The sequence below is a fragment of the Cydia splendana genome, chromosome 15 (assembly GCF_910591565.1).
Source record: "Cydia splendana chromosome 15, ilCydSple1.2, whole genome shotgun sequence".
Classification (NCBI taxonomy): Eukaryota; Metazoa; Arthropoda; class Insecta; order Lepidoptera; family Tortricidae; genus Cydia; species Cydia splendana.
Window position 1 is genome coordinate 2,622,023 of NC_085974.1, and position 26,987 is coordinate 2,649,009.

The following is a 26,987-nucleotide window of genomic DNA, read 5'->3' on the forward strand; positions in this document are numbered from 1 at the left end:
CGGCGCATCGTTTTCTATGGAAAGCATCACGTGATCGCCTGTCATGTCATAGAAAAGTAAGCTCCGGAAGCTCCGGCCCGGACACGGAACGGTCTAACCTAAGTCATCCTTAAGGGGGTTAATAGGCCTGTTGACAGTAACAAAGAATCATGGAAATAATGGTTTCAAAGAAACATATATGTTAATATGATTCTAAAAAATGGCCCATTCTCAGTATAAACTGAAGGATTATTAATATATTCAATAAAATAAAAGTGCAAAATTCTCCAATCGGCCATTATTACTGAAACGCCAATCAGAAGCATTCTAAGCAGTGACGTCATCAATCCATAACATATACTTGGTCAAGCAAATCTTGTCAGTAGAAAAAGGCGCGAATTTCAAATTTTCTATGAGACGATAACCCTACGCGCCTACATTTTTTAAATTTGCCGCCTTTTTCTACTGACAAGATTTGCTTGACCAAGTATATACTTATATTTCTTAGAGCAACATAGACAACCTCATTGACCGAAATCCATACGTCCTCACCAAAGAGTTCGAAGGTGCAAAAAAATATTATTTCGCCACTAAACATTTATTACGTCCAAAAAATATTATTACACGATATAAAGTAGATATCTATTTGTTATTATCTAAATAAAATGCAAAATAATACGATATTTCACCAACAAACTTTTTTAATTATTTGGCTGAATGGAACTATCATTGCCATGTTGGCTGTCGTAACTAAAAAAAATGCAAAATTAAAAAGTAAAACCGGCGCTCGGTGATTTTCACTCAAAATTTACATGTATCTAAATATAACACTTTAAACTCTCGCGTTTTGTACACATATTTAATTACACAAACGGGTCTACCGCGATATAATTTCATTGTTTTTACCTGGAATTAAAGGTAAAAACAATGAAATTATATCGCGGTAGACCCGTATGTGTAATTAAATATATGTATCGAAATAATTCATCTTAAATTGCAACCGTGTGAGAGTTTTTGTATAAAATGAGTGTTTGTGATAAATTTTTGTAATGTACCTATTTATCATCCCTAATCGTAATATATGGTGCTGAATTAACAATATCATTCGGATTCAAGGGAAATTCGTAACTGTAAGTATGTAAACAATGTCTACCACCCGACCATCAATTAATAATTGATGACGTTACAAATGGCGTGCGGGGCTTTTTCGCGCGAGGTTTAAACCAGCTATAATAAAATGCAATTATTTATATTAAATCTTATGAGTATAGCTGAAATATTGTGTTTTTCGGAACCAATACAAGTGTACCGACAATAATAAAAGGGATTTCAAAATTTGTCCTCAGGCCTATTATCATATGTTATTGTAGGTAGGATAGATGTATAAAAATTATGTCTTGAAAGTAAACATCACAAAACATCCTCAATTCGTACTTAATCCTCAGCCTACACACATAATCCGAGAGCGATTCATGAATGCCTACATTTATTATGGAACCATTGTGGGTTCGTGTAAATATGTAATGTATAATAGCGTCCTAAGCTAACAGCCTGAATTAGGTATTACAGTAGGGAAGTGATGTTGATACATCACATTCTGCTTCGAGAACATTCCGGCACCAGAACTCAAATTTTCTAAATAGGGCATATTACGCAAAACTCTGCGTAGGAGGCGCCACTATCCATCACAATCTGAGGGTCTACCGCGAAACGAGAAAATCGAAATTTCGTTATTTAACATCTCTATCACTTTTGCATATTCGAGCGATAAAGAGGCAGATAACTAAATTTCGATTTTCGCGTTTCCCGGTAGGCCCTTGTTATTAACAAAGCGATCGACCTTGATTCATCATATTTATTGTCTGTGAAAACTTGTCAAAAAACAGTTTTTAAGGCACAGTACCTATGTATAAGTTACTCTATGGTTTACTAGCTACCTTAGTGCTGCACTCTGGCGGCATTGCAGTAATACCCCCTATTGAATAAAACCGTAAAACCCAACTATAGTCTAGTACTACAACTATGGTCCATGCCTTATTAAGTATACCAATCTTCTCTTTGGTCTATTCTAAGTTTTTTCTTCCATTTATGAAACTATTTTGTCTTAGAACTGAGACATTCAAATAGTAATAAAACCTGAACAAAGATAATGGAGTCAATTTTGAAGCATAGTTGGAAGACATGGAAGCTATTGGGTTTGGGACTTCACTGTATTCATTCTGCACGTAGACTCAAGGGCTCTTTCACAAGTTAGTACTTACTTACAAAATGTACAGTGACATTGCAGGACCAAAGCCTCCACTGAGGATCTCCACAATAGTTGGTCGTGCGATCTTGGCAAATAGGTATCTAGGTCAGCTGCAGAAATAATCGAGCCCTCTACATAGAAGTTTGTAAGCTGGGAAGGGAAGGGTCAACTGTTTGCTGAAATAGGTACATTTCATCACTGGGACATGTACTTTTACCACACTTTCAGGGCATGACCCAACCTTACAGGTACCTAATACCTATTCGGGCCCGCCGACATCCGAATTGGATAGTATTTGGGGATTTCTAGCCTATTTTAGGACGATGTTAGGACGTTAATATTTAAAATCTTTTCCGCGCAAAATCTAAAATAGATTTGAAAGGGTCTTATCTTATTAGCGTATTTCAGATCTGAATAATAAGGAAGAGAAGCGGAGCCCGTCTGAACTAACTCTGATCTCACTTTGCGGGGACAAAGTGTGGAAGAACCACTATAAACCTGATATTTATGGTCGATAAACAGCTCTTTAAGCTAAAACTGTAGTGCATTATTGTTTTCCATCGTATTTTCTCGGAAACGTTCGTATTTGTCATTCTATTTATCAAGATATTACAACATCTGTAGACTAAATTATAGATACATATAGTTGGTCAAGCAGATCTTGTCAGTAGAAAAAGGCAACAAATTTGAAAAATGTAGGTGCGAAGGGATATCGTCTCATAGAAAATTTGAATTTCGCGCCTTTTTCTACTGACAAGATTTGCTTGACCATCTATAGTTAGATGTTTTGTAAGGTGTCTTAATGTTGCTTAAAGAGCTCTTCTCTTAATTGTAATTAATCTTTCCTATAAGTTAAAAAGAAGAAAGTTAAGTTAAGTCATTTTTAGCAAAACGCGGCAGATTTAAAAACCTCTGCGTAGGATCGATTTCCCAAAAAAGAATTCGCTCCTTTTCTACTGATAAATTGATTTGCCAGATTGCTAGACCATATGGGTCAAACAGATCACTGTGTTATGTCTTTCCTGTAGACATACACAAGAGTTAAGGGCTATAAAGGTTAATTTTCGTATTTAACCCTTATCCACGTGAAAAGGTCCTCCTTTTATTTAGAGAACTATGATAACATCATTGCTTACACGCCCACAATCTGTTAACTATAGCCCACAGGAGAGATAAATGTGCTGTTCGCGATAACACACTAGTTTTCTCTCCTGTGGTTAAATAAGAAAATTAACCTTTATAGCCCTTAACTCTTGTGTATGTCTACAGGAAAGACATAACACAGTGATCTGTTTGACCCATATACTGGAAATATCCTGACAGTTTAGGGTGATACGAGTATCCAAACTTTTATCAGGATATATATTCAATTTCTTCGTACGGCAACCCTTCCAGCTCCGAAAGTCCCTAGAGCCTAAAAGGATAACGAGCATCCCCTTCCAATTAGAACTTGATTTCACTCTAAAATAACGTAATCCCATACATATAGGTAAGAGAAACGTAGGTGGTTAATGCCTAATAAATTTATTTATAATGATATCTTTTTTTTATTTTATTTTTTATTTATTTATCATAAAGTTCACAACAATTTTGTAACCAATTATATTCCTCGCCAAGCTGCGATTGCAGTCTAAGCAACTGTCCCAATTAAATTTCTTTTCTTGACGATAAATTGCAACTGAAACTAATAGCTATTTAGGTACATCATTAAAGGACCATATGGGCACCTTGCCGAGGGGCCTAGGCTTAAAAGGTAGGTTTTAGGGTCTAGATAGGTTTAGTTTTAGTTATTTTATTTTATAAGGTACTTAAATATTAAGTTTGTTTTATTTACCTAAAGTAATAAAGTGTAATAAAAAAAAAACATATTAATATATTGAAATTTGACGACACTGAAAAGTTTCTAACATTACCTAAAAGTGCCGTTCGAATTGTGGCAGCACCCATTATTAAAGGCGCCGTTCTAATTGGGGCAGCAGTCCAGCACCCATGCGGTCGCGATCATCCGCAGCGACACTACCTTGGTTTTCTAGAAAATACACAAGTACGTTGCAATCGAGGCGACTGCCAGAAAGTTCTATTGCCGCGTCTATGCGATATAGCTTGAAATCGTAGATAGTTTCAACTTCCAACGATTTCAAGCCGCAAAGTAAGCGCAAAGCGGTAGAAATTTTAGGTAGGTATCAGTGAAATATCAAAAATAATCCAAATTTTCTCTTAAATGTTCATGATTGCTGCCGTTATAGACTATCTATCTATTTCTCCGGCGAAGCGCCGTAAATAAAGCGCTATTCTGCAGTTGGACACACAATTTCACGGGCGACCGAGCGCCGGAGATGGCCACTTACCAAACCATTGTGAGCTGCTAATAGGGTTAAAATGGGGCAAAGAAACCTGCGGTTGGCTACCATTGCTCCCGGCTCTCTTGATATACGATTGCCGTTGTTTTAGCTATAATCTATACGGCTGGATACAGTCCGGATTAGATATTCACAGCCAAAGTGGCCAAATGGGTACCTACGAGTATATACCTATTATTAGTATGTTACGATATCGTAACACACAAAAGTGCCAATAACAATACCATATTAATACATAAGTGGTAGCAATACCATATAAATTTAAGCATTCCACGGGCTCTCCCGTACAAACACATTTTATTTCATGTATTAGAATTCTTTTTTCGGCGTTTAAGGCTGATAACTAATTTTCAGGTAATTTTTTTACCATTTGTCAGATTTTATTATTATTACCTATTATTATTCTCTTTATTTATTTTTCGTCTTAAGTTAGGGTTTTTATAATATGAATATAAAAGTAAAATATAAAAACACTTACAAAACGATAAAAAAAAACATATAAACACATTATAAAAAACCTAACCTAGGGTACCGCCAGCAGCGGGGCAAGGCCCAAGCTACCGGTGGTCAGGGCTGCAGAGAGAGGAACCGGCGGACTATCCGCGCCGTGTCCAAGATCACCGCCTTCTGCATCTGACCCTTGATCCAACCACCTAGCGAGAGTCTCTCAAGATGTTGGTCGAGACTCTTCGCTATTAGACCGTTCACTGAAACGACTATCGGGACAATGATCGTCGAATCAACATCCCACATGGCGGTTATCTCGTGAGCCAAGTCTAGGTACTTACTGGACTTGTCCTTCTCGGCCTTCACGAGATTCTCATCATGGGGGATGGTGATGTCAACGAGCACGGCCCGACGTTGCGATCGATCTATTATCACAATGTCAGGCTTATTGGCTACAATAGTCCTGTCTGTGATGATAGATCGATCCCAATAGAGCGTGGCATGACCATTCTCGAGAACAGGCGCAGGTAAGTACTTGTAGTACGGTACTTCGCGGTCCACAAGGCCATATAGAAGAGCAAGTTGCTGGTGAATAATTCTGGCTACGAGATTATGTCTGTGCAAGTACTCGCCGTTAGCAAGATGAGAACAACCGGAAATGATATGCCTGAGTGACTCTCCGGGACGGCGGCATGCCCGACAAATGTCGACCGTACCGTCCTTCAGGATATATTTCCGATAGTTGTTCGTCATCATCACTTCGTCCGCAATTGCACAGGCAAAACCCTCGGTTTCTCCGAAGAGGTCCCCGAATCGTAACCAGTTCACCGACGCGAGCAGGTCCACATCGGGTCCCGTGAGGGCCTTGTAGTACCGCCCGTGTAGCACCTTACTCTCCCATGCCGCCTTGCGATCCGTAGTACTTAGTACCACAGGTTTGCGCCAGTTCTCGTTTGCCAAGGAGAGCGGCGTGAGGTTCCTGTCTACTGCCACCACATCACGATGCATCCCACACTCGTTGTTAAGGAAATAATTCCTGAGATTGTAAACCTCGCGGTTGTGGAGATCCTTGGCGTTTAGGAAGCCTCGGCCTCCACACTTCCGTGGGATGTACAATCTCATAACTGACGAGCGTGGGTGTAGCATGCGATGTGTGGTGAGCAGTGACCGGACCCTCCGATCCAGGGCGTCCAGCTCGGTCTGAGTCCACCTTAGTATGCCAAAGGAGTATGTGAGTAGGGGCATTACCCAGGCGTTGAAGGCGCGCACTTTGTTGCCTCCTGACAAAAGACTGTTAAGGACTTTTGTGAGGCGACTGAAAAAGCGCTCCTTCACCGACCGTCTAATACCCTCGTCCTCAATACCCAACGACTGTGACATACCAAGGTATTTATAGGTTTCTGATTCAGAGATAGATCTGAAAGACATTGTCTCAGAGAGTTGTAAATTTGTTGAATTTACAACCTTCCCCCGCTGTACATGCATAACCGCACATTTATCGACACCAAACTCCATGTGGATGGCACTACTGAAGACTTCCGTGGTTTTCAGTAGCTCCAACAAGTCTTGGCTATTTGGTGCAAATAATAATTATTACCTATTAATTATTATTGGGAGCCTATAATGTCTTCTCTTCTTCTTCTTCTTCTTCATCTTCACATAATTCGGGTTTGTTTGGGACAACCCGTAGACAACTTCATGGAATGCTCCGAATAACTATGTATGATGGTGGATGTGTTACGATATATTTGGCCATATTGGCCGTCACTCTTTTTTACACAATTATAGTACCTAATCTTAAATGGCTGTTGCATAAAGCTAAACTAAAATAAAACAGCGCCATTTACAACAATAATAACACACGCATCTGTATTAATTTACATCTCTCTCGTTGAAAATACCCATAAAGCTTGGCAGAAACACAGAAAAACAAAATAATAATAATTTAATGTTCACATTTCTTCGTTAAGTCATTCCCAGGCCAGTTATAAGACTAGCCCGATTCAGATGTAACTACTTGTTACGGTTTTGATATGAACTTGAAGATGGCTCACACTGATTGGCGATGCGAAATGAAGTGAAAGACTAGGCCCCGTGCATGAACTATCGGGGGCAGCATAGGAGCCGTCAGATTTTTGGCGCGAGGCGTAAATGTGTCGTTTAAGCTTCCGATGTACCCCACAAGATGGCAGAACCTATGCACAAGGAAACGTACCGACGAGAACGGTAGATCGTAGCACTTGCTTTGGCAATGTACACTTTGGCCACAAGATGGCAGACCCTCCAACGCGCACGGTCCCTGATGTCGAGGTCGTATCAAAACCATTTGTTAGATTGGAATCGACCTGTGAGTTAACTTATGAATTTACGCTTCAGTGGTGTCGCTTTTATCATCGAATAATGATAAAACGTGGAGGTTTTCCGAAAAAAAACTGGAAATAGGGAATATTACGCAAAATGTACGTCTTAAGGATGACTCACGCTAGACCGGGCCGTGTCCGGGCCGAGGCGTCCGACGTGTCATTTACTAGGACGGCTGATCGGTGGTCACGTTGTGTTTTCCATAGAAAACGAAGCGCCGGAAGCTCCGGCCCGGTCTAGCGTGAGTCATTCTTTAATTTCATAGAAGTTTGACGTTTAAAATAACACTTGCACTGCGTGTGCTATCCAAATCGTTCTAGACTTATCTTGGTCTAACTCTAATTAGGTAATTAGGTAAATAAATCCATAGTAAACAGCTGCAAATTACTTATTCACTGCACGGTGGTTCGGCTTATATGGAGAAAGTGTCAAAAATCGATTTCTCCGAAAGTATCAAAGGAACCTTAAAAATAACTTCATGTTTGTTGTTTTAAGATCTAACAAAAAAACAGTAATTTGAAGTTTTACTCTGTATATTATGTCATAAAAAAAATCAAACTGATAACAAAAAACTATGCGGAATACACACAATTTTAAAGCCTTATAAAAATACAATCTAAAAATATATTACAACGTATTCTTCAACAGTATTTAATATTAATTATAATGTAAAAAATCTATATTTAAAATTAGAACTTATATATTTACAGAGATATAAATATCGTACAAATTATGCAACACAAAATATTTCACGTCATGTCATCTCAAAAAACTAATTTAGACTAATACTTAAAATTAATCTAACATAAAACCAATATTTAATATTAATTATAATGTAAAAAATCTATATTTAAAATTTGAACTTATATATTTACAGAGATATAAATATCGTACAAATTATGCAACACAAAATATTTCACGTCATGTCATCTCAAAAAACTAATTTAGACTAATACTTAAAATTAATCTAACATCAAACATCAACATTTATTCAGCAAATAAGCCACAAGGGCACTTTTACACGTCATCATTGAATTTACATACAAGCAAAAATAATTCATATTCATATTCATATTCATTTAATCCATTGTTCTCATGCTCATCAGTACAATAGGTCTTACATTTTAGTCTTCGTAGGTGCATGACACCCTGCTAGGGTATACAATACAGGACATGTTACTTAATAACTAAACTTAATAACTAAATAAAATTTACAATTACAGTAATTATAATAGCAAAGTAAATGATTTAAACTTTAAAGTAATTATCATGCAATACTAGGTTTAAACTAAATTCAAACACTAGATTACCTACTTGATGTCAATTAATTTTATACAAAAAAGAAAATGTAAATGTATATGTTATTAATAAATTGATTGATTGGAAAAAAAAAATAATAATGTTTTATGTCATGTCATCTTCTAAAAATTCGTCTATGGTATAATAACATTTCTCGATAAGCATCTTCCTTAATTTATTTTTAAATAACTTAATGTCGCTTAATTGTTTAACAGTCTCGGGGATTTTATTCATTATGTGGACACATCGATAGAAGGGACCATTTTTAACTATGGCAAGCTTGCTAGGCGGTAAGATGATTTGATTTTTTCGTCTACTCTCAGGTTTGAATACTTCCGTTCCGTTAAATAAATAAAACTATAATTAATAACATCATCAATTTTATAAAATAAAACTAACAATTCAATCTAACGTATTACAATTACTAAGAGATGTATATGGTCTCTTAATGTCGAATTACATAAAAAATACAGATACAAAACACAAAAAAAAATCTATAATATTTAGAGGTGTAAATGTCTCTAGGTGTCAGAACCATAAGATTATATAGTTTATCAAGTTATCCTTAGAGATTTATAGGGTCTCCAAGAGTCAATATCCTGTATAATTAATACATTCATTAAGAGAAAAGAAACATACGAGAGCAGAATGAGGCGTCTCACTGTAATTAATTAATAAAAATAAAGTTACTAAGTATAATAGCTTGTGTTAGCTTAAACAGACCAGTCTCCACAAACAGCGCCCGTTCACGAGTATGACGCGTATCTCAGCCATCGCCTCCCTCAACCTTCATTCGGGAAAGTGGCGACCCGATCAACGACGCCTCTAAAATATATTTTAACCATCTAATTAACTAAGTACACATTGTGATTACGATTATTTTTTCTTCTTAGGTAGTTTCCTAAGGCCCATAATCATACGGTCCGAATTTACTAAGAGAAGATTTAAGAGATCCGTATTCGTCTTGGTGCGTGACATCTTCCGAGTATTATTAAGCCTGAACTGCTTTATTATTTTTTGTGGACTCGGCAGCTTCTTCTGAAAGCTCTCCTATTGGTAACATGACGTGGTCAATCACAATGAATGAGGACTTCATGAACAGAAGCTGGCATATAGTAACATCCATATTCTTCTATAAGTTGCCGGGCCGTTTCTAATGCATAGTCATTACTCATTATATTTCTCGGAATTTATTTTGTACCAGGAATTCAAACTTCAAAATTGTGCCACCTCTATCAACAAGCTCTTTTTAATGCCAGTTATCACAGCTGAAACAGCAGAATTTTCAAAAAAACCGGCGTGCCGTATTTCCATCATTGAATGTTCCAATCGCCCTCCGCTGATCGTTTTTTCGCTTGCAATATTTTAGCTATGATGGTAACACTGGATTATTTTTGCTATTAATAATCTTTTGTATCAATTAATATTGATGCTTTGTTAATTTTGCCTCCATTAATAAGATGAAACCTCATCCACATTCACCTCACTCCGAATACTGTCGGTTGAAATATCAACCAAAAGAACTGTGAAAGTTCAGTTAATCTTCTACGTTTAGTTCGGTTACTGCACGAGTCATAATCTTTTTTTGGACGCCCTAATTTTGAAGAATTATCACCCTTATTATCTAACACTAAACCACGAGTTCGTACTTATATGTAAGTCTACGGCTTCTACATTATTTAACCACTCATGATATTTAGCAATAACTTTATCCCTATTTCTAGCCTCTTTCTTCCAAAATGTTAATAAACTTCTACTTACATTATTAAGGCGATTATGTAGGCTGCTAACATTAATGTTTTCAGCCTCTTCAGGTACTGCTGCACAAGTACCTATTTGGAGAATATTGCGTGCCCTGTCCATATATTAACCATCGGTAGCGCACCACAATTCAAATATGTGCATCCTCGAAAACGAAAAAGTCCCTGAAAAGAAACAAAAATCGTTAGAAAATATAGTTCGAGATTGGTAAAAACACAACTAAATTTCGTAGCGGGTGCTACGAAATTCGTAGAGGGCTTATAGCCTTCAAGGTCGTAGGGTTGCGCAAACAAAATACAATCATCCCATAACTATGCTTTATGGGCAATACGATGCATATAGTGTCATTACTGACATGTGCCCACACAATTTTGAAAGCTACCGTGAATACTGTTAGTATGAAATAACTTGGTAACATTAAGAGGTCACGTAGACCCCAAGCTAATCGATCTTATTATAGTACATTACATACCTAGGGAGGTAAATTCGTAAATGCTCCAGATCGCAGGTGTTTGTGATATAAATAATATAAACATGCGATCTGGGGCTTTACGAATTACCGCCCGTGGTTTGTATAAAGTTTTACGTCTTGCGTTGGCCAGGAAGTGAGATTTTGTTCCCGTCCCGTGGGAAGAAAATCCCACTTACGGGCCTAGGGTGACGTAAAATAAATAAAAAATGATAATAATACATACCCTTGTTTACAACTTCCATAATGATGCAATTGATAAAAAATAAAGAATTTCGAAATATGTGCCGTAAGCAAACTTTAACTTGACCGTGTCACTGCTAACGCTAATTACGCGTGGTCGATGTGCTCACTTCGAGGGTCCGAAAATTAATGATCTACTTAAATAATTTAGAAACTATATATAGTCTCAGGTAGTATGGCTATTAGTTAATAATTTGCCATAGATAAACTTCACCCAAGGGGTTTATGGGTTTCCTAGACTTATGGCCTACTACGGAGCCACTGTGCACTGGTATCATTTTATAATTACAGTCGCGGCCGCAGCCGCTACAAAACTGCCCCTTTTACATAATGAAGTAGTTACGGAATAGTGTACCTACATATTTTTTGTCGTAAATAATAAATATTAATTACCGGCTATGTATTTTGATTGCCAATCATAGGCGAGTTAAACGCTCAAGGAAACTAGTACCTAAGTACAAAAAATATGTTCGTAGTCGCTTTTCGCTACATGTTACCTACGGATTTTCGTATGCTATCGGGTAAGCTGTAGTGAATCTTTTAATTGAGGTTATTTCTAGGAATAAACAAATGGACAGTTGTAAAAAAAATACAGAATTAACTACCTGTCTGTGCGGAGAGAGAAGAGTCGTGGAATTTATGGGACCCTATACCTACAGACTCTAGTAGTAATAGAGTTAGCTGACGTATATATAAATAACACTTGCACTGAGTGTGCTATCAAAACCGTTGCAGACTTATCTTGGTCTAACTTCTAGCTAACAAGCTATGGGAATATTTGAAATAGGAAAGTGGAATATCAGGTATATGTCATAAGCGTCAGAGTTATTTACTTTTGTAACAAATGTCTCTACTCCTAGTTTTATTCCAACTGGTAGTCCATGGGCCAGCCAAAGGGATATTTTGGCTGGCCCATGAACTGTTGGTATTTAGTCCCTTTGGTGATCAAAAAAATGGGAAAAGTTATTCAACCCTCTTCAACCCAACAATCTCGACACGTGTCGTTTTGTCTCAACGAATCATTTCCGATACAAACCGAGAAACATTATCGGCTACGATGTAGCGCTACGACTGTAGCTTATCGGTGAATGTGTCAATACCGTAATTGTACCCTATTCGTAGATATATAAATAAGAATAATGCGTGAGGTGACAACCAAAACTAATTGCAAAAAAATAATTAAACAAAAATCAATCTTGGTATACACGGTCGCAAAAAATAACTGCATTCCCGTTGCCAGGGAGGTTTTGGGATTATACTGAGCAACTTTTACTATGCCCCCCCCCCCCGAAATCGCGAAAAAAATTTTTTTTTTAACTTGTGGTTGTAATTAGTGACTTTTGGTTGTCGTCTGACGATCTATTGATTCGCAACTGGTTACGAACTTACCAAATGGAAACTTTAGGCCTTGCTAACCAACTACGTACATGAAAACGGATACCACTCTACAGCTCAGTTCGAACGGATCCCTTTGTTTGACATAATTATTGGAAGTCATAATGTATTGATTGTCAGATTATCATTAGTCATAATTCTGAAACCGTTAACTTTTCAGGATTTTCGTAAGGTTATCCTATAGATAGGTTAGGTTAAGTTAGGTTTGTTTTATGGCAATCCTGAATATTCTAGTTACGCGCTTCTGAGATAAACCAATTTATGACTAACGAAAATGCGGACAAACAATACATTATGGCGTCAAACTTTATGGGAAACAATAGAGACCCCTGTTCGGACCTCACTCGAAGCGATATAATCTAATTTTTATTTTATTCAAAATTCCGCTTTCAGCTCTGATCTCGTCCACGTCCTTTGGTCAAAGCGACAATGGGTATAAATACACAATCACGGCTACAAACCGAGACACAGCGTTAATAAACGACATCGATGTAATTGGCCTGCCCGTTTCTGGACAGTTCTGCAAGTGCCAAAGTCAATTCGGTGCTCCTGGTAAATTTAGCCCCTTACTTCTTGCCCAATGTTCTTTTTTTTAATAACACTTTCGCAATTAATCCGCTACCTAAATGATGTTTGGAAAAGATCACTTTTAGGTGATAAAATCGCTCATTGTGCTACCTATACTTTTAAGATATATTTATGTCACGCCTCAAGTTTGCACAGACTTGGCAGTGAAAATTAATGTAGGTACCATAGGAGTGCCATAGGTGGTTGATGTAGCACTTGCATGAAAACTTAGCGTGCTCGGGTCTTTATTCAAGTATTTTAACTACCTTCAACAGCCTTCATTTTGGTGGACATTATGAGAAAAGTATCTCCATTTTTCGCCGTTTTCAGTTTGTCGAGTAGACTACCAGCTCTAGGTACGATAGCCAAATGCAGAACAACCAATGTTGACGGACATAGTTTAGCGAAAAGGATCATCCTTTAAAATTTGTCATTTAAATTAATGACTTTTATTTTCCACAGAAAATTAAAATACAACTGTTTTTTTTTGTGGACAAACTCAAAAGTTAGAAGCTACGAAAGAGCTTGTAAACGGTAAGAACCTGATAGACGGCCTTACCCACATAGATCTTATTTGTTACGTCGACAGAGGCTCCGACAGCATGATGGAGATGTTGGATAAGTTCGGCCTCGCGCACTGCGAACTCCCGACCATGATGTGGAATGTCGCGGTGATGCTGCGAATGGTGGCGGTGAAGATCGAGGGTGGCGCGAAATGTAAGATACTACAATACAAATACTAAATAAAATAAATTAATAACTAGCTTAAATCTAATGCCCCTTGGGGCATTGTACCAAGGATGCTGGCGGCATTTCCTCGCTGTATCGCAATGCTGATAAGTTGTGCGAGGAACCCGCCAGCTCTTCGGTCATCAGCCGGCCTAGCCAAGGTTACAATCGCTATCGCTTCGACAACGAAACGCTTTGTGTCTCTCTATAACTCTTCCATATTAGTGCGAGTGCGACAGTGACAGTTGCGTTTCGATCGCTACGGAACGTAAGCGATTGGCATTTTGGCTACGCGGCCAGTAACGTCACCCAGAGGCTTCGCGATTTCTGCAAAACATTTTTGCGCGCTGGGACTCCATGGTATTTGACTTATGTTTAACTTGTGGGACTCCTATTTTAGGATTAAAAAAATAATTAATCACGTAAAATTAAAGCGTATTAATATTTATTCTGACATCGCAAGAAAATATTACATTAGACAATTCAAGTGACACCTAGGTAGGTATATCATTGACTTAGCGGCCTGCTTTCGCAGGCGGAGGTAAGCCAACCGAAAAAGGTTCGCCACAAACTGTAGAATGTATAATGTATGTTCCCTAGCAATCCCGATATTCTTCTACCTTCTGGCGGCTGCATCCATAGTGCTATACTTCTTCAACTACTACGCGTCCATGATAGTCTTCGTGTCCGTGGGCTGCCGGGAGACGGGTGACATCCTGGCCGGCCTCATGGCTCTGTCCGTCAGCATCACCAGCGTGATTGGCATCAACAAGCTGATGTACATATACATACATCAGTAAGTACTAGTAGTAGTACTGGAAAAATGTTCCAAAACATACACTGGAAACATGGTGAAGCCCAAATTTGATGTAAATAGGAAAAAGGCATACTTAGCAAACATTGTTTTTATCACCTTTACCTTTTTGTATATGAATAAATAAATAAATAAATTATGATCTCAATTTCTAGACATGGTTAATTGCCATAAGGCTGTATTAAGTCAAGTATCACAAAACTTTTTTTTGGGTTCCGTACCCAAAAGGTAAAACGGGACCCTATTACTAAGACTTCGCTGTCCGTCCGTCCGTCCGTCCGTCTGTCACCAGGCTGTATCTCACGAACCGTGAGACAGTTGAAATTTTCACAGATGATGTATTTCTGTTGCCAACAAATACTAAAAACAGAATAAAATAAAGATTTAAATGGGGCTCCCATACAACAAACGTGATTTTTGACCAAAGTTAAGCAACGTCGGGCGTGGTCAGTACTTGGATGGGTGACCGTTTTTTTTGCATTTTTTTCCGTTCTTTTTTTCATTATGGTACGGAACCCTTCGTGCGCGAGTCCGACTCGCACTTGCCCGGTTTTTTTTGTTATTATAACCTACAAGCCTCAATACGGATATGAACCGGGGTCGGATCTCATTGATGCTCTTAACAGCATAGATCAACCAAATTTAGAACGAGCTAGTATCACTTTGTACAAATTGATGGAGAATCACTAACACCTTATAAAGCTCTCCGCCGCGTCTGTCTGTTTGTGTGTATGTATGGTCACGGTAAACTCAAACACTGAACGGATTTTCATGCGGTTTTCACCTATCAATAGAGTGATTTTTGAAGAACGTTTAGTTGTGTAATTTGTTAAAGTTTTGTGTAACCCGTGCGAAGCCGGGATGGGTCGCTAATAGTTATTTATAGGATTCCTTATTCCAACCCAAAACTTTTCAGAGACAAAGTGCAATCATTAGTGGCTGGCTACATATCCTATGACCGCGAGCTCCACTGGCCAGGCACCGCTGCCCTGATGGCTGACCTAATGAGGAATGTTAAGAAGAGACTGATATTGTTCTGGGCTGTCGTGATGGGCAACTCGTTCATCTTTGATTTGCAGCTACTTGTGATGCCGGCGAGACTTAATTTGTATGACAAACATGTGGTTTATGGTAAGATATTATCAACAAAATAATCTGTCACCCTCATCCTCATTGCCATTTCCAGTATCAATATCAACATCGTGGTGGGCAACAGTAGGAGTAGATATCTGTCCTACCTGCTAGTAGGTATAAGTTGCGTTCTCGCGCACGACTCCATACCTACATCTAGCGCGACTTCAAGTATGGGAATGAATGAATAAATGAATGAATGAATGAATGAATGAATTTTATTTGCGGAATACGGGCTACATAGGGTTGGTATAAATATAGTATTTACAAGTTCTCCCTATTCTACTTAGACAAGTATGCAAAAAATAATCTGTATGTTTGGTGGATTGTTAATTGTTAATAAATTAAAGATCCAACAAGATACAGAGACAGCCTATTTACAAGTCTTACTTAACAACATGCATACTATTACAATTACTATGTACATTTAACATTAAAAAACTCCTTTATAGAATAAATATTAGTCACATAACCAGGCATACAAACACGTTTTGAACTGATTAAGAAGTAGATTTTTGATATTGCTTGGAACCTTATAATATATTATTAACACACATAAAATATGGACTATTTGTCATTTATTTCAAGCGAGCTTTAGGTACACATAATTGGTCTTTTTGTCTGGATATCCGGTCGTTGTAGGTTATAACTTCATAGCTTTATTACCTATATTAAAATAATGTTGATTGCTATGCACAAATACAGCTGTTTCGTATATATATAACGAAGGCAACGACAACAGTTTGTGTAGTTTAAATATGGGTTCACATGAGTCTAGTGGCTTAAGTGAAAAAATGGCTCTAATACATTTTTTTTGTTTAACAAAAGTTTTTTGTATATCAGGGGAATTTCCCCATATGATAAGGCCATAGCGGAGTATAGACATAACGTACCCGTGGTATGGTACTAGGGCTGCCTCATGTGATACAGATTCTCGCAACTTTCAGAGTGGGAAAATAAATTTATTCAATTTGTTACATACATTTTCAACATGGACATTAAAATTACAATGCTCATCCAACTGTATGCCTAGAAATTTTGCGCTGTGGCCTTTATCAACTAGCTCTCCGTTATAATTATGTGATATCAAGTTCTTTAGGTTTGCTCTTTCTAGTAAGGAATTGTACATGTTTAGTTTTAATAATGTTTATGGACAGGTTGTTGTTTTCTAGCCATTGTATAGTTTTTTGTAAGGTTTGCTTTATCTCATGTTCATACGTCAGATCATTAATGCATGGTATTATAATCGAAGTGTCGTCCGCGAATAAAACTGATGGATATCCTATAATTTTCGGAAGATCATTTATATAGAAGGAAAAGAGCAACGGCCCCAAGACGCTACCTTGAGGTACCCCGAATTTATTTGGTTTGTAACATGATTTATAGTTCACTATAGTATTTCCTTCTTTACTATCTAGAAGGTATGCATATTGCGATCTATTTACATCTCTATACAATAAATCATTAAATATTTCAACCCTTTTTGCCCTTGTTTGCGCGCGAGAATGCAACTCATTCTAGCTACACGGTGTATTTATTTACATTATTTGCCACAGAAAATATGAATGTATTATATTGTATCAATTACGTACCCTTATTTAAGATGAATGCAACTAATGAAAGTCTTAAGTTATTGCTAGGTGTTTCTATGTAGAAGATTACCAACTTTACTCATATTTGTTTCCATGCCATCAAATCATTTCAAAAAGATATCAGCATTTCTTCAGGGGCTATATTTATGGTCTACCGCGTGGATTATCAGTAGAAGGTGGCCAAGTTTTGGAATTAAACTAGTGTTACTTAGCATAATATAAACTAGTTTCATGTCCATAATTACTTCTTACCCACCTCAGTTAAACGGTAGACCTTCGAGTACAAAACCAGTTCTTGTTTACAGGTTTGAATTTTTTCCTGGGCATAACAAACTACCCGATCGCTATAGTCAACATAGTCACCTGCTCCTTCTTTATCTGCTTCGTAACCTCAAGCATCGGCGGTCTCTTCATCGTAACCACTGGTTACAGTGAAGTAAAATTGCTGGCTCTCAGCCAAGAAATGCGAGATCTTTGGAGCGATGCGCATGAACACTACAGTGAGAATTTTGAAGGGGATAGTGAAGGCAAAAAGGCAGCAAAGGAATTGAATAATTATGTTAAATATCGCTTGCAAGTCATAGTCAAAAGCCACGCAATTAATATTGATCTTATTAAAAAACTTGAAGGTATTTTCCGTAACGCGATTGCAGTAGAATTTATTTTGGTTACATCAAGCCTTAGTATTGATTTATTAGGGGGTTTAAAGGACACGTATATAATCTTACCTTTTGCCTTAATGCAAGTCAGTATGGACTGCTATTTGGGGCAAAAGTTGATGGATGCTTGCAAAGTTTTCGAGGACGCTGTCTACGATTGTAAGTGGGAGAATTTCGATGTTAAAAATAGGAAGACTGTGCTGTTGATACTGAAGATGTCGCAGAGAACGCTGACGCTGTCGGCTGGTGGTGTGGCCACGCTTAGCTTCGAGTGTTTGATGGACATCTATAAAAGTGTGTTTTCCGCTTATACAGCTTTACAATCAACGATGAATTAAATTAAAATGTTATATAATTAGAGTCCGAGTAATCTAACTCTGCACTGACTTTACAGCGACAAAGTGTGGAAGAGCCTTGATAAAGGAATTTGACGTTTATGATCAAACCCTGTTATCGATGTTGCTTTTCAATTAAAATCAGGGTTTCTTCCCCGTTATGTCGCTTGCGAAGTCGTGGTAGAGGCCAGACACTGTGAAGTGAAATGACGGTGGAAGAAAATTAAATATCGATAGATTTAATCATAAAAGAAATTGGCGTCAATCTTATCTAGCCTCTACACGTACTTACATAATTTAACCACCAGCAATTTTAGACTTATTATAACATTAACGCACTCTGCACTCTTAATTAACGACTATTAAATAGAAAAAAATAGTTTTTGTTTAATTTTTATAGTTTATTAGTTTTAATCAATCATTTTATTTCATATGAATAAAGCTATAATGCCATAGTCAAAAGTCAATAGAAAATAAAAGCTTGGATTTAAATGTCAGTTATTTTTTATTTCTAATATACAACGTGCTCACGAGTTGCTCACGAGGAACAGGAACCTGAAACATTTTAACCACGTATTTCTGAGGCCAAAGGAAGGATAACATGACATTAGGTCAATTTCGCCAAAATAAAATTTTGACACTATAAATGTTTAGGTGGCACCAAACCAAGAATAATAGAATGTCCTATTAATATAATATTATCCCCTCGGGTGGCAAGACGCCGGGAGCAGGCCGTTCTACAATTGCAGCACATGCGGTGCCCGCCATTTTTAACTTTTATTAACATTTTTTTTTGCTTTATGAACGTCACGAATAATAAATTATCTTCTTCTTCTTCATTAGGGGCTATATAAGGCTCCAAAGCCTATGTATCACTGCGACCATTCCTGATCTATTGTGATCGCCACCTACTACAACTCTCGATAACCTGCAACTTCAAACAGCTGCAAGATCTTTTTGATCTCGAGAGACTTTAACTCCTCCGGGCGCAATATGGATTCTATCTTATCTTATCTTAAAAACGTTCGTGAGTCTGTAAAATTTCTTGTATCTGACAATAGGTAATACGCTACGTTAACATCTTCCTTCCTGTCTACCACGACCGGAATTGTAACTCGATCCTGCATATTTGTATTCGGACAGTATTTGCCAGGCAGACGTCTCGGCGGTATGCAAAGCAGTGCATGGTTTATACATTAAAAGCAGTTAATCATCACGAATAGCATGGTGGGTTTTTTTTTTACTTGTAGCGCTACGTAGTAGCCGACAATCAATAAATCATTATATTACAAAATTAAACTAGAATTAAAGTTGGTAAAAAAATGTACACTACGTTACACTAGTTGGTAGGCACTACAATTATTTACAATTTTCCTTCTCTTTTAAAAAAGGGCTAATTATAATTAAAGACAATAAATAGCCTACGACCTAGTCTAAGCGTTGGTAGCCTAGCGGTAAGGGCGTGCGACTTTCAATCCTGAGGTCGCGGGTTCAAACCCTGGCTCGTACCAATTGATTTTGCGGGATATGTATGTATTTACGATGTATCATTTGATATTTATCAGTCAATTTTCGGTGAAAGAAAACATCGTAAATTGGACTAAAAAAAAAAGACAAACCAATAAGGCCAAGTTCTCCCTCTGGATTGGGAGGTCAGATGGTAGTCGATGGTAGTTCATAAAAACTAGTGCCTACGCCAATTCTTGGAATTCGTTGCCAAGATTCGTTGGACTCCCTAGGCTCCCATGAGCTGTGTTAAAAACCTATAAGGCTACCCGGTACATGTACCTGATATTATCAATTTATCACAGTGCAAGTGCAATTTCAATTACGGTAAGTACTGTGGTTTCTAAATACACTGTGGTAGCTGCAAACATGCAGCCTCAGCGACCGCTCCAAGACTTTATTGAATTTTCTAAAATGGTTACTTCATTTTAATGTTGATTCAAAATTCAACTTAAAAACCTTTATAGTAAGATCTATTTTCCAAGTGATACAGAAATAGAATTCAGCCGTTTTGGTACTACTTTAGAGGATTACTTTATTTGAAAATTGAGCCGAAGACAGTAAAACTTTTAAGAATTCAGTTAGTGTCTAGAAAAAGGGCTTATCATTATGTACCTATGTCCCGCTTTGTGGTTTGTGGTCGGACATTCGACCCATTTAAAATATCTATAAGAACAATATGTTCATTTACATTTCAGTCTGTTAAATATGAAAAAGTCGAAATAACATCAGATTGACCTATGTAAAATCGTTAACCTTTACAAATATACCTATGTGAACTCTATACATAAATGTAAACTCTAAAAAGACTGACGCAGGTACCTACCGATGAAAATTATCTCAAAATTATTCCTAAAACATTAAGCGTTAACGTATCCACTTCCACTGCCAGCGCACGCTACGCGCTACGTCCGCGGCCAATAATGCGTTACTTCCGCTTTGTAGCGCCTACGAACAGAGAACCCGCCCAGCGGGTCGTTATCAGTGAATGTGTTAAGCCATTATTATTTACAAAAATAATCAGTCGCATTACACATGGAAAACCTTTCTAATTAATTATTTATTTTCCCTCGCATTCGCGTAAATTCATAATTATATCGCCGGGCGTCACAAACCGTCCCTTTTGCATAATAAAGTGGATTACCGTCGGTTAATTACTGTACCTCGTAATTCTTTTCGTAAATAATTGATAATAATTATTTTGCCGTGAGTTCTCATTGCCTACAGAGCGTGAGGCGAACATTAAAATAAACCAGTATACGGTAACCTATACTGGTTTATTTCATACTGTATACCTAACGAATAAAAAAAAAATTTAAACGCGTGAGTAACTCTGTTTGCCTGTCTGTCTGAGAATAATATATTATAATACTTAGATCTACATTTTCATCAGATGTTTGCGGGACAGAGAAGAAGCATAATATGTACCTACCTATACCTACTCTTAGGGCCTACCGCGAACGCCGAAGTGGGAAAATTGCGGGCATCTTTCTCTTTTAGGGTATGCGCGCACGAGCAACTTTTGTCTCCGCGACTATTTTGTCTCTCACATCAAGTCTATGGGTTAGTATGGAAGTGCGCACACGTAGCGACGCGACTCCCGGGAGACTTTTTTGTCCGCGGGTTCGGAGACAAGCCCGCGACGCAACTCTCTCCTTCCCTATTGGTTTTAATGCTAGTGTGCGCACGGGCGACAAATAAGTCGCCGGCCGGCCAGTTGCCACCCGAACGCCGCAGCGAGAGTTTGTACGGGTACGTGTACGGATACGCGCACGCATTCAATACGAAGTAAAATGCCGGTCGTAGAAGATGATATCGACAATAGTAGGCTAATTGAAGAAGGGGAGATATGCTCTCAATTTTGTAAACATAGTCTGAAATTTTCCGAGAGTCAGTCGATCGCTCCATAATGGATGCACCCAATATTGTTTTTTTTTTCGACGTTTTCTTCGGTTTTTTAATACGAGTGCAACGACCACAGCCGTCTCTTCAGAATCCATGTTGATGAGTTGATGACTGCGTAGAAAAAAGTCGTGTTGCTGTCGCTCTCGTACGCGCATGACGGCGAGGAGGCGATTAATTTGTCGAAAGAGACAAATAAATCGCCTTGCGACTAAGTTGCTCGTGCGCGCATTACACTTACTCTTTTTTTAACAATTATGGCCTGTGGCCTATTTTATAAAGCTACAAGTTACAATTTACAAGCGGAAGTCTCTTTCAAACCCTATGTGTTAGAACGAGACTTCCGCTTGTAAATTGTAACTTGTAGCTTTATAAAATAGGCCACTGGTGTCTTTTACTCCAACTAAGGCGTAATTCGGTGTATAACCCTCTGAAAAGGTTATGGCATTGGGCTTCTTGTTTTTTTTTTCTGCCGCTCATATAATATAGTCAGTAGAAAAAGACGTGAAATTCATATTTTAAAAAAAAAAATTTTATTTGGCTGGCCAGCCAGCCAGAGTATATTATTGGTCGTGCAGCATTTGGCCGTGTATTAACAGAACTTCAAGTCATGTCACAACTGTCAAAAGTATCAAAATATCAATATGCCGTAGTCTTGTGCAAGTCTTGTATGTGTAGTGCAAGAAAAATTTGTTTATTTATAATTTCCTACAATTTAAACAAGTTAAAATGAGGTGGAGTGAAGCAATTACTCTAGAGTTCGTGAAAATATACATAAAACACGAATGCCTGTGGAACCCCGCGCACACTGGTTATAAATTAAAATATCAACGAGAAGAAGCTTATAGCAGTATTCAATCAGATTTTAAAGCGGCCACAGGTAAATCATTAAGTATTCCCGAGATAAAAATAAAGATAAAGAATTTAAGAACAACCTACTGTCAGCAAGTGCAGAAAATCTTGCAGAAGTCGAGTCCTGATGCCATATACGAGCCATCTTTAGTTTGGTTTCATGAGATGGATCAATGTTTGAAACACGTACCAACTAACAGACATTCTACGTCCTATACCAATGTAAGTACTGCTGTGCTTTCTTGGTCATTTTACATCCATAATGCTAAAAGCATAGCCTAGATATTAAATGACAAAGTATAGTACAGATACAATTATCAATTTAAGCATGAGACCTCCTTGGGCTGATAGACACTAGGGCTTCTAAATACCGGACTTATCACAATACCGGTATTAATACCGAAACTGTCTTCCCGGGATCCCGGTATTGAATATGAATTGCTTAAAAAAATATACTTTTATTAAAAAGAGTTACTGTAACACCAGATATGTCCTAAAAGCTTTTAGAACAATAACCAATCAATGTCGCCACCTGCATTCATTTTATTTCACACTCCAGGTTGGCAATAATTTTATCCAACTTGTTGACTTCACCAGTCACATTTTTATTCCAACAACCCACTAGCCAACTTTTTTTCTAATTTCCGCCTAAATTAGTTTACCATACTACAGTTCCTTGTTCCTTGCTCTTTTCTATAATTTTTTTTATTAAATTTTAAGAACTAAGAATATTAATCTCACTGTCAGGATTCACCAACCACGAAATATTTATCTGACGCTCATGCCACGATCTTATTTCAATAATAAAATAAGGGCTAGATGCAATTTAGATGCGTAAGCTTCTTAATACAGCCGAATATGACCATTCTAATGGATATAAATGGTTTATACTGCAAATTTTCCTTGTTTTTGGAAATACCGGGATCCCGGTATTGCATTTAAAAATACTGGTATTGAAAATTACGTTTAAAAAGGCGGGATCCCGGTATTGGAAGCCCTAATAGACACTAGACAGTTTGATTTTGAATTCCATACATATTGGCCATGGAACTATAGTAGCATTCCACGAAATACTCCACTGTTGTCCCGTAAAAACGCGAATTATCTGAAGATTTCCAAGTATGCTAGTTTTTTTGGATCTTACATAGACCTGAAAAATGCTCAGTAAAAATAATCATTGATTTGAAATGTTAAAAAATGTAGGTAATAAACGAAATAAAATGTGTTTGTACAGGAAAAGTTGATGAGATGCCCCTACTATACTGCATCTATCTCTAAATCTATCTGAATCTATCTAATATGCCTTTGTTTATTTATTTTCAGAGCCATGAAATTCCAGAGGTTGACTCTTCCTGCCAATTGTGGGTGGATCAGGATCTGCCAAATGAGAATACTGAAGATTCCAACCCAGACCCCCTTGTGCCACATACTGATGATGAATACGACTCCAACCAACTCGAAGACACAGAAAATATTAAAAAAGAAAGGCGCATATCACCACCTTTTAAGAAAATTAAAAAGAAAAAACTTAAGCATAGAGCTAACAATTACTATTCAGAGTCTGTGGACAGTACAAATCAGCCAAAGGAGGATGAATTTGATATTTATGGTAAATACATAGCATCACAATTGAGGAAGATGGATGAAAGAAATTCTTTGAAACTGAAACTGCAGATTCACAGTCTCATCAGTGAGGCTAGGATGTCTGATTTATCAAGAAATAACTAATTCATTCAAATTATAACAGACTTTAAATTTAACTGTGCACACTAGATAGATTTGTGTAGATGTGCATTGTAATATACAGATCCATATAAGACACGGCATACAACTTGCGTGTCATGTTGGTACGACTCCAATAGATTAGAATGAATATGTGATTTGTAATCTACACAGATCGGAAAGTGCTAAAAGCCATAACATAAGCTCCTATGTTTTTCATTCTTTAGTATTAGTAGAAAGCTATTTTAGAAAAAGTGCAATGAACAGATCTCTATTCTCTTTCATTAGAACTTGTATTTTTAAGTGTTATTTTTCTTAATTTTCTAAGCAATGATAAAGTTATCTTTTGTATATTATATTATGGAGGACAAAAGTAAAGTTATTTTTAATTTTAAGTTTCTTCAAAGTTTATTTAGTGCCAAAAAAACCAACAAAATTGGTTTTTATAATATTATTCCTGTAATTAGGAATGTTGAACCAAAGATTAAATTCATGATTTGTTTTATAATATAATAAAACATGATTATTTATATATTATCTGCTTGTTTATTTTTATTTACCATTTCTTACAATATCAGCTCCCATTCCCATCTGGAACCAATCTGAAAATGAAAATTGCGGTATTTTGACGACCGGTCTGGCCTAGTGGGTAGTGACCCTGCCTGTGAAGCCGATGGTCCTGGGTTCAAATCCCAGTAAGGGCATTTATTTGTGTGATGACACAGATATTTGTTCCTGAGTCATGGTTGTTTTCTATGTATTTAAGTATTTATATAAATATTATATACATCGTTGTCTGAGTACTCACAACACAAGCCTTCTTGAGCTTACTGTGGGACTTGGTCAATCTGTGTAAGAATGTCCTATAATATTTATTTATTTATTTACTCTTTGATCATCATCATGGTTCACACCAGTAAGAACCAGGAAAATTATACTCGCCCCTTTTTTTGGGTGCTAGTACTAGCGTAAGGAAAAGACAGTATGATCTGCTTGATCTGCTCTATGTTTGAAATGAGACAGTCCTGGGCCAAAATTCACTTATGTGCTAAATTTAATTCCTACGGAGAGCCCAATATGACGAAAGTTTAAGGATTCCGTTTTTGTATACACTGATAAACACACTTTGTCAATAGAAAAACTTCGCGCCTAGATTTTTAAAGTTTGCCGCCGTTTTCTACTGAAAATGGCTTGCCAAACTATAAAGTTCGTTTTTTTTAGCATTAGAAAGAACTTGAAAGAAGGTAAACGATTTTGACATGTCTTTTAATTGAAAAACGCTTTTTAAAAATCAAAAACGATTACTTATGAAAGCAGAAGAATATTAAATGATCGTATTAGATTCATAATTGTTACATATTTGCCGTAACTTATTTTTAAAATGTGTTTTTCAATTAAAAGACACATCACTGCGTGGGCTATCAAATCCGCTGCAGACTTTTCACGGTCTGACTATAGAAATGCCAAACCCCAATAAGGCTAAGCGCGCACCACGACTTTTTGTCGCGCGATAATTTAGTCGCAGAAATGTAACGTATGAGTTTATATGGCAGCAAAAAAATCGCAGCGATTTTAAAAGGCTACAAATATAATGACCACCAAAAAATACTTTGGTACCCTAAATAAAAAAATCATGCTTACCAAAAAAAATTACTGAACACCAAAAAAATAAGACCTAAAAATACAAAAGTACCACCATTTTAATTACGACTGCACTTCAAATTGTATTCAAATACCAAATATATTGAATGATCACCAAAAATCATTAATGATCACCAAATCTTGAAGACCAAATTAATGCGATATTTTCACCTAAATAAACCACTATGATTACCAAAAAATGTATACATATTACCAAATAAAGTAAACTGATGCCAAAATTACTAGCCCCTCCCGCTCAACCCCCCGTACCCCGCACCGCATACCTACCTTACCTGATCTACTTTTCTAGTAGCATTTCGTTATGCTACTAGAAAAGTAAGTCAAACTGCTATCAGTTAAGTGGGTTAGGTTAGCACTGCGACCCTTACAGAAACGAAATGGTACTAGAAAAGTAGGTCAGGTTAGGTTTGAACTGCGACCTTTACAGAAACGAAATGCTACTATAAAAGTGGGTTAGGTTAGGTTAGAACTGCGATCCTCACAGAACCAAAATGCTACTAAAAAAGTGGGCTAGGTTAAGTTTCAACTGCTACCCATGCAGATACGAAATGCTACCAGAAAAGTGGGTTAGGTTAGGTCTGAACTGCGACCCATACAGAAACGAAATGCCAATAGAAAAGTGGGTTAGGTTTGCTATCCTATTAAAGCAAATGACTCCAAAATAATCATTCTTCTAGGAACGAAATGCTACTAGAAAAGTGGGTTAGGTTAGGTTTGAACTGCGCCCCATACAGAACCAAACTGCTATCAGAAAAGTGGGTTAGGTTAGGTTTGAACTGCGACCCTTACAAAATAATCATTCTACTAGAAACGAAATGCTACTAGAAAAGTGGGTTAGGTTAGGTTTGAACTGCGCCCCATACAGAACCAAACTGCTATGAGAAAAGTGGGTTAGGTTAGGTTTGAACTGCGACCCTTACAGAAACCAAATGCTACTAGAAAAATGGGTTAGGT

The 26,987-nt window shown here is 37.3% G+C and overlaps 2 protein-coding genes across 2 annotated transcripts; both read left to right on the forward strand.

Moving 5' to 3' along the window:
* Positions 1–13,631: 13,631 nt before the first annotated feature.
* On the forward strand, positions 13,632–18,670 carry LOC134797429 (odorant receptor 22c-like). The gene is made up of 4 exons (XM_063769661.1): positions 13,632–13,846; positions 14,459–14,654; positions 15,589–15,803; positions 17,701–18,670. The coding sequence occupies exons 1-4, from the start codon at positions 13,732–13,734 to the stop codon at positions 18,390–18,392; spliced, it is 1,218 nt and encodes a 405-aa protein (XP_063625731.1). The 5' UTR covers positions 13,632–13,731; the 3' UTR covers positions 18,393–18,670.
* A 3,776-nt stretch (positions 18,671–22,446) lies between these two features.
* On the forward strand, positions 22,447–24,720 carry LOC134797233 (uncharacterized). Its single transcript, XM_063769458.1, has 2 exons — positions 22,447–22,871; positions 23,973–24,720. Exons 1-2 carry the CDS (start codon positions 22,527–22,529, stop codon positions 24,375–24,377), a joined length of 750 nt encoding a protein of 249 aa, XP_063625528.1. The 5' UTR covers positions 22,447–22,526; the 3' UTR covers positions 24,378–24,720.
* Positions 24,721–26,987: the final 2,267 nt, after the last annotated feature.

Coding starts and splice junctions, on each gene's coding strand:
- LOC134797233 (XM_063769458.1), top strand. CDS start 22,527: ATGAGGTGGAGTGAAGCAATTACTCTAGAGTTCGTGAAAATATACATA. Junction 22,872..23,972: donor ATTCTACGTCCTATACCAAT/GTAAGTACTGCT, acceptor ATTTATTTTCAG/AGCCATGAAATTCCAGAGGT.
- LOC134797429 (XM_063769661.1), top strand. CDS start 13,732: ATGATGGAGATGTTGGATAAGTTCGGCCTCGCGCACTGCGAACTCCCG. Junction 13,847..14,458: donor GATCGAGGGTGGCGCGAAAT/GTAAGATACTAC, acceptor TATGTTCCCTAG/CAATCCCGATATTCTTCTAC. Junction 15,804..17,700: donor TGACAAACATGTGGTTTATG/GTAAGATATTAT, acceptor TCTTGTTTACAG/GTTTGAATTTTTTCCTGGGC.